Source organism: Coloeus monedula (genome assembly GCF_965178545.1).
Source record: "Coloeus monedula genome assembly, chromosome: 1".
Taxonomy (NCBI): Eukaryota; Metazoa; Chordata; class Aves; order Passeriformes; family Corvidae; genus Coloeus; species Coloeus monedula.
Window position 1 is genome coordinate 21,493,804 of NC_138781.1, and position 21,593 is coordinate 21,515,396.

At 41.9% G+C, this 21,593-nt stretch overlaps 1 protein-coding gene across 1 annotated transcript in view; it reads left to right on the top strand.

Annotated features, from left to right (window-relative positions):
• Positions 1-633: 633 nt before the first annotated feature.
• Positions 634-21,593, top strand: part of NMT2 (N-myristoyltransferase 2) — a 31,748-nt gene continuing 10,788 nt past the window's right edge. Inside the window, exons 1-7 of the mRNA XM_082280796.1 lie at positions 634-786; positions 9,170-9,305; positions 14,618-14,762; positions 19,575-19,693; positions 19,790-19,881; positions 19,988-20,104; positions 20,660-20,830. Of these exons, the coding sequence (XP_082136922.1) occupies positions 677-786; positions 9,170-9,305; positions 14,618-14,762; positions 19,575-19,693; positions 19,790-19,881; positions 19,988-20,104; positions 20,660-20,830 (890 nt within the window). The 5' untranslated portion in view covers positions 634-676. The remainder of the gene's footprint in view (positions 787-9,169; positions 9,306-14,617; positions 14,763-19,574; positions 19,694-19,789; positions 19,882-19,987; positions 20,105-20,659; positions 20,831-21,593) is intronic.

Genomic DNA, 21,593 nt, shown 5'->3' on the forward strand with positions numbered 1-21,593 from the left:
GTGGGAGCAGCAAGGCAGAGCTACATCTGAAGTAATTTATTTGCATTTCTCTCTTCCTTTCTTCCAATTTGTTGTCATAAGCAACTGGGTATGTTGCCTACATCTACCAGCAAACCTAGAGTCACTACTAAAGCTCTAAGGAGACGTATGAAAATAACTTTGGCGTCCGAGTGTTTATGGTGTGAGAAGGAAACACGGGGAGCGGCAGAACGCGCGTCGATGCTGCCGAGGCCCGGCAGCTGCAGGCCCGGCCCAAAGGGCTCCGCGGGACAGACACGCCGAGGCTGCGCTCGGGCTCCCGCGGCTGCGGGGGCAGCGCCCACGGAGGCGATCCCGGGTCCCATGGAAGGCCGTGGGGGAAGCGGTGTGGATGTCGGCATGAAGGGGCCAGTGCAGAGCCGGACCCAGCGGCGGCACCGCCCGAGTGTGTGGGGCTGGGAAGGGCAGGGAAGGGCCGGGCAGGACAGGGCGCGCAGCGCTCCCCGCACGGCCCCGCCCCGGTCCCCACGGGGTGGCGGGAGCGGCCGGGCAGCCCCGGCGGCCGCCGCCTCCTCGTCCCCAGGCTTTAGCGCGGGGAAGGACCGCAGCTAGAGGGAGCTGCTCCGGACCGCGTCTGCCCGTGCGCCCCGGTTCTTTCACAGGCTCCCCCGCCCCTCCCCTCCCTCCTTCCCCCGTGATGGCGGAGGACAGCGAGTCCGCGGCCAGCCAGCAGAGCCTGGAGCTGGATGACCAGGACACCTGCGGCATAGACGGCGACAATGAGGAGGAGACCGAGCACGCCAAGGGGTAGGGGCGCGCTGGGGGAACGGGCACGGCTCGGGAAGGCAGCTCCGTGTCCTCCGCCGCGGCAGAGGCCGGGCTGGAGGTGCCCGGGCCGGGCTCCCCTGATGCCCGGCGCGGTCCCTCGGCGGGGCTGGTGTGGCGGCCGCTCCTGCCCGCTGGCGAGTGGCCTGCGCGGCCCGGCCGGGCCCGGCTCGGCTCATCCGCGGCGCCTGCGCCGGGCCGCCCGCGGCCGAGCGGCCCCAGCCCGGGCCGCCTTCCGCTGCAGCGTGCGGGCGTGGGACGGCCCTGCCGCCCGGCCCGGAGCCCCGCGCCCTTCTGCCCGTGAGGGGAGAGGCGGGAGGCCGGGCCCCGGCCCGAGGTGAGGGGGCGGCGGGGCTGGCACTTCCCCGCCGGACATCGGCCTTGAAATCGTGCCGAAAAAGCGAGGGTAAATCCTGCCTTGTTGTTGGCGCTTTTAGGGCTTGGAGGTGTTTCTGGGTATTTTTGGCCGTCAGGAAGCCCCCCGTAGCGGGGAGGTGCCCCCCTGTCCCCCCGGTGGTTTCGGGTGGTTCCAGCTGACCGGGCAGCCCCGCGTACATCCACACCCACCGCCCGCTCCCTCCCGGCCGGGGTCCGGTCCGGGCATCATCTGTGTCTGCCTGTCCTGCAGACACTCCTCCTCACCGTCACCCATTGTCCGCAAAGAGATGGTACCTCCAGATCCACACGCTGCGGAGAGGAGAGCGCGTGTTTCACCGCGGCATTAGCCGGGGCAGACGCTGTTGTCTGGTTGTAGTTCCTTCTCCGCTAATCTCGCGTCTCAGATCTTCCCACGCTGAGGATCAGGCGGTGTCTCCAGTTGCCTGGGGAGCTGATGGGAGAGGCAGCCAGCATAGCTGCGGCCCCTGGCACCCGACCGGTGTTGGGCTGGCTGTCGTGTGGCTCTGTCTGGGCACGAGGTGCCAAGGGTCTGGCTTAGTCTGCGGGCTTTTGGGCCAGGGGAGTGGGAGGGATGTGTTTCAGAAGTCTGCTTCATTTAAAATTACTTTTTTTTTTTCCTTTTTTTGGGGGGTTAGAAACGTGATTGCAGAGAAGGCGCTTTGTTGTCGCAGCTAGGAGTGGCTGGAGTAACCTAAAATAGAACTAGGTTAATCTATACAGTGCTACACAAATATCTTCTTCGTGAATTTGTGATTGATCTGCTTGAGAGCCTTTCTGTAGGTGCTTGATGTTTGAGGATGTACGCTGTTTGTTGTCTCCTGCCCCTAGGATTTGGTTGAATCATAAATGTGGCAAGAGAAATCTGAGAGACTTTGGAGGGCTGACTTGTCTAGAAGGAAGGAAAGGGGAAAACTTTGATGCTTCATGCTCTGTCATTGAGTTAGTGGCATGCACACTAAAATAATTGCATCAGAAATAATTAGAGTAATATAAATCTGGGATATTAAAAGGGATAAAATATTGGTTTATTATCTTGGGGCTTTTGTTACATTTGTTTCAGTAAATATGTCACAGCTGGTGATTCCCAAATATGTGAAAGTAAAGCGCTGAGAGCAGAGACTTATTTATTGTTCTTCATAGGAACGACCTGGCATCCTGGTTGGGATTGTTTGATAGCTAGGTGATGCCTGTCCAGAATTCATTTGGATTGAATCCTACTTCAGTTTCCTCTCCTGTTTGTTTGTGTGCGTGCCCGGGCTGTAGCTGCCCTCTGCAGCGTAGCACTGCGTGTGGCTGTGCTCGGGCTGCTGTGACAGCGAGCCGAGTGTATGTAAGGAGCAGCCAGGGAACAAAGAATTGCACTTTGGTGTGTTCTGAATCACAGCTTGGTGCTCTGCTCCAGCACGGGTCTCGCTGCGCTCTGAGGGACACCAGCTGTAGCCTGTATGGTCTTCTCCCCAAAACTTGTTTCTGTTGAATATCCCAAATGTATTTTAATGAGTATTTCCAAAAAAGCTGCTTTATTCATCTTTGAATAAGAAAGTGAATGCTTTCAAGTAATACGAAGTTTAGTTAAATTAGTGGTAGATCATTCCAGCCGAAAAAACTTCTTAAGTGTTAGTATCTGCTGCATGAAGTCTAATATTGACTTTCGAATTACTTTATTTTCCTGTAATCTTTGAAAAATTTTGTTTGCTGCTCTTTGTCTGCAGGCTGAAATATTCAAACAAATTCCAGCAAATGAAAGGAAAAATCTCACAGTAGAGCATGCAAGATCTACTCTTGATCTGGGAGATTAACCCATAGAAATAGGAGCCTAATTAATTATTCCCCATTTTCTCCCTGTCATTGTATATTAATTCTTGAGGTAGCTTTAAAGTTTGCTTTGAGCTTTTAGATTAGGTTTTATATACTTAAGCAATTTCTGAGCAGTCCAACTACTTGAGACTGTGACTTTGTCAACTGTCTTGCTAAATACTGCGTGGTCTCTATTGCTGCAGATCAGTATTTAATCTCATGCTATTTTAACCTGCACTTTTTAGGAGACAGAATATTGTGTGTCAGTCTCTATTGGAGTGCCATGTAAATTAAGTTACTTTCAAGATGTTTCTTGACATTTGAAAATAGGTCCTTAGAATACTGCCCACATGAAAACATGTATTCTATATATATATATATATATATATATATATATGACTTTTTTGTTGTTGGGTTGTTTTCTTTTAATTTGCATGTTTTTTATGTGCTTGAGCATTGAATGAGTGCAGCAGAAAATAACCATTTTATAGCTCTCAACTGTGCAAATGTCTTTGTCCTCTGATTCTGCTCCTGTTTTTTAGATGCAGGATTATGTATGTTGTGTGACTCATTACTGTTTTCCTATTCTGTAGTTTGTTCCTGCTGGATGCATTTTGCTGTATTTGTTCTGTATTGTAATAAAGTGTGGTTTACAAAATATCTTTTTTAGTGTGTATGTAGAAAAAATGTATTTGTTGCACCTGGATCCACCCTGCTAAGCCCAGCCTTATAAGGTGTGTCAGTTCATTCTAAATAGCTCCTTATGCTCATTTCCAGAAAGGCCTTGGGCACAAAACATTAGTAAACAGATGAGAAAAAGGTATGACCTTTAAACAACTCCCCCAGCCTGCACAAATTATTTGCTTTGAATGTTTTAGTAGTATACCCCGTGATTATTGTTAAAAAAGGCCAACTTTATAATGAATACTACTTCTGGATTTTAAAAAGAAATATTTTTAAGGTATTGGAAGCAGTGCTTGGTTTTAGCAGGTGAGTTTTACATCTTGGAGTACAGACTTGAAGGGGGAGGCAGAGGAAACATGGAGATCTGGGGAATACTGCTTGGGTTAGCGTTTAAGGTATTAACCTATTGCTGCTAGGTTTTCTTGCTAAAAACCTTGCATTTTTAAGTATCAAAATGTATACAAATTAAATCTTCATGCAGAGAGATGCTTTGTAATGGTAGTTTGTTAGTAACTGGAATTTGAAGGGCATGGACCCTTCTGGTCAGGACCTTTCTGTATTGTCTTGGAGTGGTGGTAGTTTTACACAGCAATGAGAAAGCCTTTTGCACCTAAACCTCCATTTTCTTTATGAATTGAGGACAGCCCCAGTATAAATAATACTGCTTTGAAATTTTTTGAGGTTTTGTCCATATACATGAGACCTGATTTTTGTGATCAAAAAGATCTGTGTAACGTCTTCAGAAATGTAGCTTTGCAGCCTCACTCACAGAGAGAGAAGTACTGTGAAGGCAAGAACCCCACACAGGCCATTGCAGTTTAAAAATAAACATCTGAAGTATATGTTTGGTTTTAAATTTGAGAAATCGCTAACTTAAGATTACCATTCCATGTAACTTAAAACAGATGTTGATATTACAAAAGGCTGTTTCTGCTAAAGCCGAATTTAGTATTCAAACAGGAAATTAAAATGACAATTAGCGAGAAAGATAATCTCAAACCAAGGGAGCCAAAACAGTTTGACCACTTGAACAGGTTAATTGTCGTGCTCCTCCTGATTTTTCCATCTCAGCTTTTCATGGATTTGCTCTGAGCCTCATAAAGTAAGTTTCTCCACCTTTTCCACACTTCTCCCCAAATGCAGTAAGTATTCCCATTTTTCAGTTTAAAAAAACCCAACCCAACCAAAACACCACCACATGCAGGGAAAAGCAAAAGGGTTTTTTTTCCACATCTATGCAAAACACCAGATGTGTGTACATAAGTGGAAAGGTATGTGGGTGGGATCATGGGCTTGCATTTGTGACTTGCAGACAAAATCATAAAACTGTAGGCCTAAGTGTCTATCTCGGAGTCCTATCCACAGCCTGTTTCTGGGACAAGGTTAAGTCTGTCTGGGGCAGAATAAGGTCTTTTGACCCTTCTTTTGCCTCAACTGAATTTTGATTTGCATGTCACTTTTATGCTGGCCTCACCTTTTTCTTATTCATCAGACTGACAAAATTGTCATTGTAGGTGCAGTTAAAAATATCTTAGACTGTGCCTGTACTTACATATAGTTGAACCTCTGTGTATAGACTTGCCTTCCTGTCAATAAAGTTCTTGTGGTATAAGCACGTCTCCTAGACTGACACAGTCAAAATCTTCCCCAAGTCTAACACTGAATGGTTTTCTTGGTATATTCTGCTGTGGTCTATGTGGCAGGCTGGACTGGGGCAGATGTGTTATCTGATGCGTGAAAAGGTCGTGTTTCCTGACCTGCCAACTTTACGTGGCAGCACCCTGAGTTCTGTATTGTTTTTCTGCTTCCCACGTGGGACCTGTGCTCAGAGTTGTGTCACTTTACACTAGCAGGCTAGTTTGGAAAAAGAGATTTCACTCTTCAATGGGAAACTTTTTTTTCCCAGCTTCTGAGTGTCATCATATAGGTGTGTTTGACCAGATAGAGGAGAACTCAGATCTTAGGCAGCACATAAGAATGTCAGAGAGAAGCTTTTAATAGGAGCCTTTGGTTTTAATCTTGTTACCTTTGCATATCCTTTGTGCTGTCAAGTCCAGTGCAATTGCTACAAGTTGAGCAACAAAGTTCCTCCCTTCCAAGCCATTCTCACTCCCAATTTTAGAGCCTTTCAGTTCTTTTGAAGGCAGAGTGTGAAAAGGACAAAAAATCCTGAGATGTTTTGGTTTTGCTTCTGCCCTAATTTGCTTGATATCTCTGGTTCTAACTTGTGTTGGACAAACCTGTTTACTGAGTAGAAGTTCCTGTGCACTGCCTGCTGCCAAATATCTGGGTTGCAAGCGTGCCTAAATAGTAGGATGAGTAGAACTCTATTTAAATCCTCTTTGTACATTGTGTGGACTGTAACAGTAAAAAATAAACTGACCCAAGCAGGAGACGGTGCATAAATAACTGCTTGGAATGATCCCTGGATAACCTGTCAGAAAAAGATACCGGTATTTATTTTGCAATGGCCGGTGTGAAATATTTAAACCTCAAGGTCATAAACTAAGGACTGGGATTTTGGAAGATTAAAAAAAAAAAATTAAAAGCCAAGTAGTGTAGTTTTAAACGCCACATATATTTTACAGCAATTCACTCCTGTCTTCCTTCTTTCCCAGCTGAAGAATATGCATTTCTATATAAAAAAGGTCTTGAATTGGTCAAAGAACAAACTAAGATTGTCCTGGTAGAAGTATGGTTTGACTGGGGATAACATTAGTAAAGCTTGGCAAAGCTGATTTTTCTCCATAGCTGCCAAACTTTTTTCTTAGTACAATTGTTCATTATTTCACCAAACTAAGTAAACATTGACCCTCAAGTAATCCTAGTGAGCAAAATTGCCCTGTGGTGTATGTGATACCAGATCCTCCTGAAAGACAAGAAGACAAGTGAACTGCACTGCTGCAGCTCGGGGCTCAGTGCCTGCTGAGGGTGTCTGTTCAGGAACAGGGTTTGCTGGAACTCTGAATAGCCTGATGTTCAACACAGAAGCCCTTGGGAGCCAGTTCAGGGACATGGTGGCATCATTTGTTTGTTTTATGTGAGGTGTTAGAGGGAAAGACAAGTTTGTGGACAGTTGCAGAAAGTAAAAAAATACCTCATTAAATGAACTGAGCAAAGATTAAATCACGTTCCCTAATATTTTTATCTCAATTTTGCCAGATAGAGGTGGTGAAGTCCTAGGTCTTGTATACATGTGTGTGGTTTTACTCTTTTGTATTTATAACCTCTTGCCAGGCTTTTGGGTCTGTTCTGGGTTTAAATTCTGTGCAAAATGTCAGCTTGGTATACAGGCCTTCAGATAGATGTAAATATTATTACCTTAATTGGAGAGTCAGTACTGTGCCCAGGTGACCAAGAAGGCCAATGGCATCCTGGCGTGTATGAGACAGAGTGTGGCCAGCAGGACCAGGACAGTGATCGTACCCTTGTACTTGGACTGGTATATCCTGGGTTCAGTTTTGACCCTTTCACTGCCCTCAAAACTGGTGCTGGAGCATGTCCAGAGAAGGGTTGCAAGGCTGGTAAAGGGGCTGAAGAGTAAGCCCTGTGAGGAACGGCTGAGGGAACTGGGGTGGTTTAACCTGGAGAAAAGGAGGTTCAGGGGGGCCTCATTGCTCTCTACAACTACCTGAAAGGAGGTTGTAGCTGGGTGAGGGTCAGCCTCTTCTCCCAGGTCAAAAGTGACAGGACAGGAGAAAATGGCCTCAACTTGCACCAGGGGAGATTTAGATGGAACATGATGAAAAATATCTTCACTGAAGGGGTTGTTGAACATTGGTAAAGGCTCCCCAGCGAAGTGGCTGAGTCACCATCCTTGGGGGTATTGAAAAGATGTGTGTAGATGTGGCCCTGAGGGGTATGGTTTGGAGGTGAACTTGGGTTAATGGTGGGCTCAATGATCTTAAAGGTATTTTCCAACCTAAGTGCTATGATTCAATGAAATTGTGATTCATTGTGGATCATGTAGGTGGTAAGGCAATATGCTTATTCTGCAACAAACGGTTTTCTCCCTGTGTCACTTACTCAAGTCCATCTTTTGTTTCTGCAGCCTTCTAGTAAATCAAACTCTTTTATCTCTCCAGTGTGTTTGGTCTCTCCACTGCTGTCCATTGAGTACGAACTTGGTCTTGTTCTAGAGGCTGTGACATTTACAACTCTCTCTTTCTGGGAGTGTAACCCAGTGTAACTTTGAATGTTAAGGGCTTCTTGAGATTGATCTTTCCCTACACACTATTCTAAAGTCCAGTAATGATCTCACAAAAATCAGTCTTTGCTTAGTTGCATTGTTTGGTTAATAGCAGACTTTGGGCCTCCCAACTGGAGGGAGGGTGTTTTCTTGACAACATCAGCTCAGACAAGGTATAGGTGCTAAGACTTGTCATCATAATCTTGAAAGTGAGCACATAACAGCAAATAATATGCTCCTTGCAAATGTGTTGATCTTAATAACTTTAGTTACGTTCTTCTGAGTTTTCTTTCTTTTTGTTTGTCAGTATGATAACTGGGGTTTTCCCCCCTCTAGGATTAAAAGAAACAATTGTTGCACTGACTTTTTTCTTTTCCAGTGAAGAACACCCAAGCCCTCCAAACTCTAGATATCTATCTTCAGTTCCATTATTTGCATATGGTTTTGCTGAGGGATTAGCCTCTTGAAGACAATTTAGTGTTAACTGACTCATTGCCTCCGTATTTTTCTTCTGTCTGAGAGTTGCCAACACATCCCACCCACACTTTGCAAATTCTCATCTAATCTTGTTTCTATATCTCAATTATTTGTTAAATCTCCTTTAAGAAAAGGAACTTACATTATCAATAGTAAAAATATATCAGAATCTGCAAGTGCAATGTTTACTTTGTTGTTGGGGCTTTTTAATTAAAGTTAACCCCTTTGTGCTTATTGTTTCAAAGCACAAATATTTGGTTAGTTTTATGTTGTCTCTTATTGGGATTTCAGCAAGACTTTCATTGACACTTAAGTTACAAACAAGACTTCCTGAAAACAGAATGTTTTCACCTGGATTCTTCTCAAATTCAGATGTGCCTGATGGCTCAGCATGAAGGGGAAAATGTACTGGGCCACTAGTAGTTACTGAGTTTCCAAGGAGGTTACTTTCCTCAGTTCCCACACTTCTCCTGTGTTCCTCCAAACTGTTGAATTTGGTTGTTTTGTGTTTGTGTTGGGTAATAGTCTGAAGAAGAGCTGGCTCCTATGTAGTGTCACAATTTGACATGAGTATGTCAAAATGCCTGGTTGTGCTGGTGTCAGAGTATAAAACAAATTAGACAGCACTTGAAGGAAGTTTTTCATCAGTGCTCTCAGTTTCCCCCTTCCTTCCTTTCTTTCTGCTGCCTTTTTTTCACGTTCAAATTACTGTTAGATTTTTCATATCAAATTGCTGGGTTTTCCATATTTAACTTTTTAAAAATTTTAGACTCAGTGGTATTGATTTTTCTCATTGCACATTCTTTGAATCTCTGGCAGAAGTCCTGGAGGGGATTTGGGAGCGAAGAAGAAGAAAAAGAAGCAGAAGAGAAAAAAGGAGAAACCAAATTCTGGAGGCACCAAATCAGATTCTGCATCTGACTCCCAGGAGATTAAAATTCAACAGCCTTCAAAAGTGAGAGCCTGGTTCTGTTTTAATTTGTGCTTGCTTTCTAATTTAATTTTAATTTGCGTGTCGCTTGTTGTAAAAGCAAGTTGGTAGTTCTGCCATAGTGTGTGAAAATTAAGCAAATGGTTCCTGTCCTGATCAGACAGAAGCAAGGCAGGACCTGGTGTTTTCAGAGCTGTTGTCACCACCACGGTGGTGTACTGTGAGAAAGGCAGGGGAGGAGTTGTTTTGTCTTTCTCTTTGAGCAGTTAGAACTCGGGCTAGTGACAGCCTCGTTGCACGGAATCATAATCTGTGGTGGTAATGCTTTTAAATAGATTTTGTATTTGATGAATGGCCTTTAGTTTTTAGCCACCATCTAACTTGGCTTAGTGCAGTTTTGGTCACTTGTGCAGCATAAAGCTCTCTCAGCAGCAGCAGCAGGAGGGAAGGTGGGCCTGCTGTGCTAAGCAGTCTCTTTGGGGCAAGTAAGCAGCAATGCAGTAATCTCAAACATGAAGATACAGGCTGAAGAAACTTCTTTTGCTTGGAAAGGCCTCCACTATAATTAAGAAAGCAGAATTACTTGAGGGAACGTACAGTCCTTGTGGATTTTATGATAAAATAGCATTGTGTGTGTGCGTTTGTCTATCATGTTCTGAATGAGCAGTGAATAACATGTTGTGGTGGCTTTTTAGCATACAGCTTTTTATCTCAAGAAAAATCTGAGTCCGAGAACTAAAGTTTGTAAAACTTAAGTCTATGGACCATTGAGCATATTGAGGTAGTTATATTTGCTTTATCAGATTACTGCGGAGAATTTTACACCATTGTACCAACAGTAATCTTCATCCTGTAAGATTTGTCGAGTACATTGGGGCCACCAACTAATTTTAGGGGAAAAAAGTTGTGTTCTGGCTCATTAGCATAGTGATAGATTTTTGTGTTGTCCCTTTAGATCTTCTCTGTGTTACCCTGATTGCTTTGAATGGGCACATTTGGCACAGGGGACACTTTATAATATGTAGAGAGATCTTGAGTACTTCTTTGCCACATGTTTTTGATACCGCCTTTGTGTAAAACACGTGTCATGAACTGGTAATACAGGAAGACTGCAAATGCAAGGAACTTCACACTCTTAAAACTGGCATGAGGTAAATTTTCATGTTAACATAAAGGCATAGTTAATTGCTGTGGTATCCTGTGAGTTCCTTGATTTTCTGCTGACCAAGCTTACTGTTCCCTATGTTGCATCTAATTGAGGAAGCTGCTTCATGGTTTTTTTGTTTTCATGTGCAAGATTTTAGTCCTGCACCTTGTAGTCTTGCACACCATTTCTCTGATGTGATGTGTTGAGCAAATGTGGAAGCCGATCCTTGTTCTAAGTTGTATACTTGGAGTGGCACTGTTCATGATTATTTTACTGACACAAGAAGTTTAGTCAGTCTGTTAGCAATGTTATAAAATTTTCTATTTTATTGGCATAAGAAAAAAGTTCTTATAGAAGTCTTTCTTTCAAGCTCTAGGCAGCTAAACCACTTTACTCTTCTTATATGGCTTCCACTTTCCTCTAGCCACAAATGCATCAGCATTGACTGGGGAGTTATTTTGCCTTCTTTGCTGTTTTGCGGGTCTATCTTAGACAACTATTCTGTTTTAGATTTTTTTAAAGCATCTTAGACTGCTGATCTGGATCAGTGTGGAAAAATACACTTATTTTGTCTGCCACTCAAGTAATATTTGGATTTTGTATTCCTTGTGCTATGTAAAATTTATTGTAGGTAACAGGCTTTTAGCATTTGCTTGCTCTTGGTTGAAAAGAGCATATTTCAGAGGAGAATGACACTGTACACCTTACCTTTAAGAGAATATATGCAGGATCATCAGGTAGAACTCAGTGGGGCCCCTGAACTCATTGAAAATGATTTTGAAAAAGGATTTTGATGTCACATGAGTTTGTAAACGCATGTACCAGTCTGGAGATGAGTAAAGCAGAACAGTGAGTCTCCTTGGCTTCTGCCTTCCTTATATGTGATAGTAGTGATAGTAGACCTTTTGAACACTGGTGTGAGTGTAATCATAGCAATAAATGCTTGTTAGCATTGTATCCTTACTGTGACCTTGAGGACACTTCACTGCCCATCTCACAAGACTTCCATCTCTCCCTGTGTCAAGTTCCAGTGATGTAGACTATCCACACTGCCACAAAGAAAGTTTGCTGTATCTGCAATATTGTCAGTCATTATTGTAGACACTAGTGGCCTACACAGTCTATATAGCTACACAATAACAGATTGGAAGGGACATGTGAAGGTTTTTTGACCAACCTCCTGCTTAGAGCAGATCCAGCTAGACCAGTTTGCTCAGGCCTAGATCAGAGTCTAGGTCTCCAAGGATGGAGACTCCACGATCTTTGTCTGTAACTTATTCCAGTGTTTGACTACAGTTTTGGTTTAAAAAATAGTAATTCCTTATATCTAAATGGATTTTACTGGTTTGCAACTTGTCTCCTTTGTTTCTTGTGCCATCATTGTGCTTGTCTGAAAAGATTTGGTTCAGCCTTCTTTATGCCCTCCCATTCGGCAGTAATAAGATTTCTCCTACTCCCCCAACCTCCTCTTCTTAAGGATGAACAAACCAAGGTCTCTCATCTTCTCTTTGTGTGTGATGTGCTTCAGCCCCCCATTTATCTTGGTGCCCTCCAGTGAACCTGCAACACTCTGTCAGTGTTCTCCTTGTAATGGAGAACCCCAAACTGTAAGATGGGACCTCGTGGGTGCCAGATAAAGGGGAAGACTTCCTGGCCAGTCTTACTGGTACTACTGAGTATGCAGCTGTCTGTTGCTGGCCAGCAGTCTGCTGGCTCATGTTCAGCCCTCTGCCTACTAGGACCTCCAAGTTCTTTTCTGCAAAGCTGCCTTCTAGCCAGTCCATGCAGGCCTTTGCCTTTGCATGGTTTTTTCTAACCCAGATGGAGGACTTTGCATTTGCCTTTGTCAAACTGATTAAGTTTCTGTTTCCAGCTTGTCAAAGTAGCTTTGAATAGCTGCTCTGTGGTCCAGCATATCAACCATTCTTCCCAACTAGGTATCATCTGTGCACTTGCAGAGAAAGTGCTCTTTGTCAAGTCCAGATCATTAAACAATATTGACCCCTGAGTCCTCAAAATCCTCTCCCTTGCATTCTTGAAAATGGGTGTGTCATTTCCTTTTATCCATTTATAGGAAACTTCCACTAGTTGCTATTTTAAACTTAATAGATGTTAGTTGCACTAACATAAGCCAGTTCCCTCAGCACCCTCACATGCATTTGGTCTGTTTTCAGGGACCTGTGCATGATTAGTTTACTCAACAGTCCCTAACTTTTTCTCCTGCTGTGGTTAATGGGAGTCTCACAGACTGCTACATTGCACAGGAACATCAAAGGCCTGAGGTCATCAACAAAACTGAGACAAAAATACCATATCATACCTCAGCCCCATTGCACAACAGGGCCATCTTGTGCTATGAAGAGATATTTGCCCTAAATTGAAATTAAACAAAAGAGCTGGTTTTTGTTTTTCTAATTTATATGAAGTTCTGTGTAGGTTTTCCTTGCTTTCTATTAAAGGAAAACAGAAAGTGTTGAAAGTAAACTTCTTAGGCCAATCTCTGAATGTTTTGAAATTAAAGGGTATTCCTCCTGATGTCCCTAGCCATGGTCTGTTAAGTAGAACATTAACTTCTTACTTTACTATTTTGCTAGTAAGACTTTCTTAGGACCTTTTTTTTTTTCAGATTTTCTGCTTTTTTAATGTAGAAGACATATTAGACACTTTAAAACATTTATATGTGATTTCATTATGTTCTCTCATTATGAGATTTTTGAATTTATCTAATGGCATTAGTAATTTATGTCTCTGTTATCCTGATCTAGAAATAAGATAGGCTTTTTAGGCTGGAACAGTGTAGCTCTAAAGTGTGTAAATATGTTAATTCACAGTTACTTGGTTGACAGGTGTTTAAGGCACAGTTACAGGTGAAATTTGCAATACTTAAATATTAGGCACTTTCTTTCATTAATTTAGATAATAAAAGTGTTTATTATAAACAGTAAATGATGGGCTGCTTGAGCTCCAGGCACAGAGTTTTACTCCTTTTGCGATAGAGGATACCAGAGGCTGATCACCCAAATTAAGCTTTATCATCATTATTACATTTATTTTATGGTGGTTTTTCAACACATGAGTCCTAGAAAGAAAGTGGAATATGGAAATAGTAATCCATTGCTCTTCAGTAAAAAAAAAAAAAGTCTGGCTTGAAATCTCTGTGCAGAATTGCTTAAAATTTTCCAGTGCATTTGAGACTGTTCTTTCAGATGGATTATTGCACTGCAGTCTAGGGAAACCCGAGCACAAGCATGCTGTTGGTATGCCTCAGAACAGGACTTACCATTAGGAAGATAACAAAAAAAACCAAACAGATTTTAAAAGAGAGAGGGAAAAATCCCTTTAGATTCAGAGGTCTGTTACCATTATTCTTCTGTACTGTCCTTTGCAGGAAAAATTCTTATTTCTGTTACATTTACTCAGAGTGATCAAAAGTGAGGGTTTAACAGATCAATGTAGAAACACTTGGGTTTATGCTTTTAAAATAAGTTTCCTATAAAGATTTTTCGACTTCTGAGTGGAAAGTGGGTTTATTTTATGTATGTCTGCTTCAGTTTAAATTGTCTTTAGTTATCAGTGTTGGCACAGTTGACATTAGCAGCAAGATGGTTAACTCCTCCATGTATGATGCAGAAAGGGATTATCTGCTCTAATTATTGCAAGCAAATACAAGGCAGTATAACTAAGGTTAAAAACCAGGTATTTGTAGCACATCAGTGCACCTTCAGGTACCACTTAACCAGAGAGAATTTAAATATTTATACTGTATGTGTAAAGTGCAACTTGAAACAACTCCATGTGTACCAATGGTACCTTTATTGTTAAATACCTAAACTGACTCTTTTTTTGGTATTTTACTGTATTTTACCAGGGGAACAGGGAATATAAGAAGCATTTGTTATTGCAGTACAGTATTCTGCCTTAATGCTGCTATATTTGTGTTAAAAATGTTGATGTTTCTCGGTTAAATGAAAATGCTACTCAAAACTGTTAATTATTTTGTGAAGTTGCTTGTCTGTTGCCCACCTAACTTTTTTCCACCCTCCTGTCTACAAACGTTGTACCGAAACTAACCACGATGAGAAAAGTACATGTAAGAATAGGTAACAGTAAAAGAAATGAACGTTTGTACAACTATTCACAAAGTAGATGTACTCAATAAGCTTCCTATTCTATTTGTCTATGTGTGCAGAATCCAGCCATTCCAATGCAGAAGCTTCAAGACATCCAGAGAGCGATGGAGCTGCTCTCTGCATGCCAAGGCCCAGCAAAGAATATTGATGAGGCTACCAAACGTAAATACCAGTTTTGGGATACGCAACCTGTACCTAAACTTAGTAAGTTTAACTGGATCTGTGTGAAAGATCTGTCTTATGATCACTAAAGAAATGTGTGCCAGCTCTGTGACATGTTCTCTAAAATGGGTATAAAGTTGGACTGTGTGTGGTAGGGATCCTTAGTCTTTTGTGTCATTTATGTGGAATTCTTGATGTTTTCTAGGGAAGTGCTTGTCTTCCCCACAGATAATATGCAACAAGATACAGTGTTAATAAATCTCATAATAAATCTCATTCTGATGACCTCTGTAAAAATGGGAAATGCTATTGAAATAACATTCTTTTGTATATTTTAGGTCTGAAATCTTGAATAGAACATAGAAATCTTTTCCACTTTAGGAGAAGAACTCTTAAGTGGTGACAAAGAGTAAAGTTTTTTGTTTGTTTGTTTTGATAGTTTATTTATACTTCATTAAAATTTTTTTTCAATAGATGGATTTGCTATCACAGAAATAATGACTCTCCTACCTATGGTTGCACTGTTTTCATACAGCTTTAAGTGGATAATGGTACTTGTCTGATACGCAGACTCTTTCTCTGCTATGTGTTCATGTTCTCCTCCACAATGTACACTACCTTGAAGACATGCTTTCTCAGATTCTGTTTTCTGGTCTTGATTCCAAGTGAGATGATGAAGTGATCTCTCCTTGCCTTTAAATTTGTAATGAATTTGGCAAGTTATTTTTTATATTGATCTGGTCCCTGATAACATGGTTAAAATCTTCTCGTTGTTGGAGAAAGTAGTTGCTGACCATCTTGTGGGTTTTGCTTTGCTTTCTGAACCTTCTTTTTCGCTTTCATTATCTTCAAGTTAAGCAGTTATAGCTTTTCAGTGTGAACATAACTTGGGGGCCCCACAAGTAAAACATTCTTAGGACAGTAGCTGGCATTTTTCTGTCCTGCAAGTTTCTCTCCATTGCCCTGGAGACTGGTATAGAATAAGCAGAAGTAAGGTAAAGTCTAAAGCACAGGAGCAACTCTGCTCACTCTCTCTCCACAGGCAGCATTTCACATTAATCCGTGGCTAAAGCTTAACCCACAATTATGTCATTTCTTCCTGACTTTTCTTGCATAGAGAAGTCCAGAGCAGAGTCCCTGTATTTTCACCCAGACTGGATTGAATTGACCTGCCATGGCTTTTCTGTATACAAATTCTATCCAAATAAAGTAATGGTAGTAATGTCAACAGCAATCCAGCCTAAGTGGAGGAAGATCCTAGCCAAAATAAGTTGATGTCTAAATCAAAAAATGCTCTATAATCAAGCTTTTTCAGAACTAATTCCGGTGTCTGCATAGTAGTTCCAGGAGTTCAGTTCAGGCTAATCAATGTATCTTACATCACTTAGATAGAGATGAGTCTGTCACTTGCCAGTCTAAAAAAGCCCATAGAGTGGCTCAGAAAGTTATTTGTTAGTGTTGTTCAGTAGATATATGCTTTGTTGAATTTGGTCAGCGAGGTTTTGTCCAACAGTGTCTATGAATTTCTTCTTAATCCCGCAGATGTTTTTTTCAGCTTTTCTTTATCTGCTGAATGAACAGATTGGGAAGTCATTGCTAGTTGATACGCTTTATGTGTTTAGGTGGAAAAAACGATCTGTCAATTCAAGAAAATGTTGTTGGGATCTTTGCATTAAATTTACTTCAGAATCCTCCTGTGTTCAAGTTAAAATTGTTAGCAATAGGTCCTTTAGTTATGCCAAGCCTGCCATTTAGTGGCAGTAATTTGGTTCTTTTCAGAGTTTGCTTAAAGATGCTAATAATTATGACCTTCCAAACAGCATGGCAGGCCATAACTATTCGTCAGGACTAAGCATCAGTTGGAAAAATTCACTCAAAGGACCATTTCACTGTGTAGTTTGATGATGGTGACTATATGGTTGAGTGTTTATGGGTAAGAATCAGGGGGAAGGCCAACAGGGCAGATACCATGGTGTGAGTCAGTTCTAGACCTCCCAACCAGGATGAAGAGGCAGGTGAAATATTCTTTAAACATCTGGCAGAAGTCTCACAGTCACTAGCTGTTGTTCTCATGGGGACTTCAACGTACCAGGTGTCTGCTGGAAATACGGTACAGCTGAGGAGAGACAGTTTAGAGGTTCCTGGAGTGTGTGGAAGAGAAATTCCTGGCAGTTGATGAGTGAGCCAACTAGGGATGGTGCTGTCCTAGACCTGTTGTTCATGAAAAGTGAGAACTTGTGGGTGGTGTCCTGGTTGGAGGCCGTCTTGGGCCCAGTGATCATGAAATGATAGAATTTTTGATTTTCAGAGAAGTAAGGAGGGGGTCAACAGAACTGTCATCTTGGGCTTCTGGAGGGATGACTTTGATCTATTTAGGAGACTGGTTGACAGAGTCCCTTGGGAAGTCCTGAAGGGCAAAGATGTCTAGGAGGGCTGGAAGTGCTTTCAGAAAGAAAAGATGTCGGTATAGGTTGTCCCCATGTGCCAAAGGATGAGCCGATGGGGAAGGAGCCCAGCCTGGCAGAACTTTGGCTCAAACTGTTGTGAATGAGTGGTTTGGGCCACCTAAAGAATCACCATCAATGATAATGGCAACAAGCAGGTTTTAATATAAGTTTGTGGAAGTGCAATTCAACAGTTTAAAGGCAAAGTTCTCTCTATTACTTACTGCATAGATGAAACACACATAGGAAATTAGAATTAGCAACAAGTTAGAATGATTTACATGGAAACTGGGGATGCAGAAGAGTCGGGATGCCAAGGATACAGGTGCAAAAATATGAGGGTACAAAAGAGTTTAGCAGTACTTAATCATTAATTCAACATTTGTGAAGTGGTTCAATAGGATTTACTACAATTATAAGAGTAATGACTCAATTGTAAGAGTATATGAATTAATTAATAGTTCTAGATAATGGCATTCCTACTATAGTCAACTCACAACATGCACGCAGGCACAGAGATGTTTACATGCTTATGTGTTCAAAGGTGCCTGTTAAAAATTCCCCTTAAGTGACATACATCGAGTCCCTTGCATTTCTCCACAGGCAAGGGTTGAGCCTTGAGGAGTGGGGGGTGTCAGCATAGGCCTCATCCTTGACAAGTCTTTAGACTATCACAAACTTGAGGGTTTGCAAGCTCTGAGAGACATCCCTCTCAGAGGGAAGAGCTGGTGCAGCCCACTGCAATCAGGGCACTGTAAAGGGCCTCACTTAGGACCACTCTTCATAGGATTGCAAGATGATTTGCTTTAGCCATCAGTAAGTTTCCATCATGTCCATAACCCACATTGGTAACTGCTTTTTGAAAAAAAAAAAAGCCAAAAAACCCCATCCAGTAACAGTGGTAACATTTCACTTGGGCTACAGTTCAGGCAAATGGTGTTCCAAGGCTGTCAGGAAATAGCCGATTATTAGGAAATTACTGATTATCCATTGTTCCCCACCTTGTTCAGGCAAATGATGGTCCTGATACAGTCAGTGTTGCTCCCACCTTTACTGTGCAACAGCTCCTGTTACCATCAAGGGACATTTCACTGCCCAACTGGTTTGGTCAAGGCTTATCAGGAACTCCTGAGATCATAGAGCAGGCCTGAGGATGGATGGGGAGATGCACCACCAGAGGAATTCAGGAAAGAAAATGAGAGTTTATGGCTATTGAAGGACCAGCAGGTAACTCATGAGGACTGCAAGGATGCTGAGGTTATGCAGGGAGAAAACCAGAAGGTCCAAAGTGCTTACAGTGTTACCTGGTTACTGACTTAAAGGGCAATGCTGCAAGAAAGACATTGAGGTCCTGGACTGAATCCAGAGAAGGGCAGCAAACCTGGTGAAGGTTCTGGAACACAAGATTGATGAGGAGTGGCTGATGGAGCTGGGATTGTTTAGCCTGGAGAAAAGGAGGCTCAGGGGAGTCGTTATCACTGTACAGCTACCTGAAAGGAGGTTGTGGTGAGGTGGGAGTCAGCCTCTTCTGGCAGCTAACAGGAGACAGGACAAGAGAAAACGGCCTCAGGTTGTGCCAGACGAGATTTAGATGGGATGTTAGGAAAAATCTGTTCACTGAAGGATGGTTGAGAATTGGAAGAGGCTCCCCAGGGAAGTAGTGGAGTCACCATCCCTGGAGGTATTGAAAAGATACATAGATATGATGCTTAGGAACATGGTTTAGTGGTGGGCTTGGCAGTGTAAGGCTAGTGATTGTACTAATCTTAAAAGTCTTTTCCAATCTCAATGATTCTATGATTTAGTAGGTGCTGCTCCTTAGAAGAGGAACAGCTGCAGTTTTTAAGTGTATACTGAGGACTGGAGCTGTAAAGTAAGGGAAGAAGAAAGCATGCCTTCAAGTAGGATTTTGGGAACACATTTCACATACCACCAGTATCTCTTAAATGCCCTGGCTTGGCTATGTCACTGCTCCTGAGTAATCCTGTTCAGTTCAGGTCTGTTCAAGTCAGTGGTAAACAGGATCTGAGCCATAGCTTGTTAGCTGTGAGCACATGTTTCTCCTGATGAGGCTGTGGATCTCATGGCTGGCTAAATGCTGTGCTTGTGCTTATAAGTTGCTGTCCTGTGTTATGAAATACAGGATATCAGTTGAGGTAGAGTGGTTCTGTGAATATCTATAAATATTATGATGAGACAGTCATAAGTCTGAATGTGGTCTATGAGAATGAGGAGTAGCATAAACTAATAATACTAGTTTATTTTTTCAGCATTTTTTAAAGCATCTTGTTCCAGTCACATAATTATGAGAAAATGCATGATGTGAATTAAATGCAGTTTACAGAACTATCAGGAAAGCTGGCAATGTAACGGTTTTTTGGCTTTTTTTTTCCTCCTCCTCCCTCGAAAGATGAAGTTATAACTTCACATGGTGCAATTGAACCAGATAAGGACAATGTCCGCCTAGAGCCATATTCTTTGCCACAAGGTTTTATGTGGGACACACTGGATCTTAGCAATGCTGAAGTTGTAAGTAGAACAATTTTTGTATGTATCTCAAATAATTCAAGTTTATTCTGATTGATATGTGGATAAGTCTTTGGATTTTTCTGTGTGTATTTTCAGCTGAAGGAATTATACACACTGTTAAATGAGAATTACGTAGAAGATGATGATAACATGTTTAGGTTTGATTATTCACCTGAATTTCTTCTGTGGTGAGTAGCAAGTTCCACATTCTGTTCTGGCTGGAGTGTAATGAAGAGTGTTTTTATTACATCTTCTTAGGCAGTAATTTGTAATTATTTCTGTCATCACTTCTAGGGCATTACGTCCTCCGGGCTGGTTACCGCAATGGCACTGTGGGGTTAGAGTGTCTTCAAACAAAAAACTGGTAGGATTCATAAGTGCCATCCCTGCAAATATTCGTATTTATGACAGGTAAAATGCACCATTACTTTTTTATTTGTAAAAGAGTAATGCCACAAAACAAATCTTAAACTGGTATCCATTGCTATATAGAGCTTAAAAAAAGAGAAGGAGGTGAAGAACACTGATATTTATTTAAGGAATTTTCTTAGTGATGGGTGATACAGATAAGGCCATACAATATTCTGACCCTGCTGGAAAGCATTTGTAGTTGATCAGCTGGACTTCTTGGCCAGGTGTTCATACACTGACAAACATAAAGCATTATGACACCACATAGCATTGTTTGGATGCCATTCTGCGTCTAAAGTAAGGCAATCAGTTAAGTCTTGATAGGGCTCTGGGAAAGGACTCTTGCAAACCCCTTAGACATAGCTTGCATATTGCACAATTTGCCATTGCATTCGCAGTATCATAGATGAGTATTTTTTGCAGATGTACTTTGTCACAGGCCGTTTTATTTTACTTCAAATTCTTCTTTCACAGTATGGAAAACTGTAGTTACACAAATGGAAGCTTGCAATATGTAAGTCTCTTTAATTTTTCTACTATTTAATGTCCTTATAGTGTGAAGAAAATGGTAGAAATCAATTTTTTGTGTGTCCATAAGAAACTGAGATCTAAACGGGTGGCACCTGTACTGATTCGGGAAATAACCAGAAGAGTAAACTTGGAAGGAATTTTTCAGGCTGTTTATACTGCTGGAGTGGTACTTCCCAAACCTGTGGCCACTTGCAGGTAACCTAGGTGATGTTCTTAATAGTATTGGTTCCTATAACAGCTATTTTTAAGAAAATTTAATGTAATTGTCCAAAAACAGTAAAAGCATAAAATTCGATGGTATTAAGTGTTGTGGCCTTGACTAAACTGAAGGCCTGAGTGTTTGTCAGGGTTGGTGTTTTTGGTGGTGGTGGTTTTTTTTTCCCCCCTTCCCTCCCAGTGCCTTGGATAAAACAGCTTCTTTGACTAAAATTTAATTTGTGGTTTGTTTAGCATACTAAATAGACTAACAGATGTTTCTGTTGACCTTCTGGTGGAAGCCATTCTAGCAATGACAACATTGTATACCTGTGTTTTTCAAGTGGCCTGTGTCCCTGCTGGGACGCTTCCCTGTTAACCTGGTTGCTTGCCAGAGATGGCAGAGCATTTCTGGTAACTGTATGATTTGCTTCTTTTGAAATACTGTCATCTTTCTTGGAGAAAGGAGGACTTTATTGGCATTTGATAAATACAGGAAAACTACCATGTGCGAAGAGTTACAGTTAAATACAATTTCATTTGCTTGGAATGGATTTTATTTCTACTAGGAAAAGTTCAGCTCCTGCAGTTTTAGTTTGGTTGTTTAGATTTCTGGAAGACAGAGTACATTTTGAGTTTAAATTGTTTTGTACCTTTCAACACCAAAGATCCTGTAAGTTTCTGTAAGGAATGATGGGGGGAAAAAAAAAAGCTATGCTGTGTTAGAATAACCAGGGATACTCTGTTGCACAATGACCTCCCA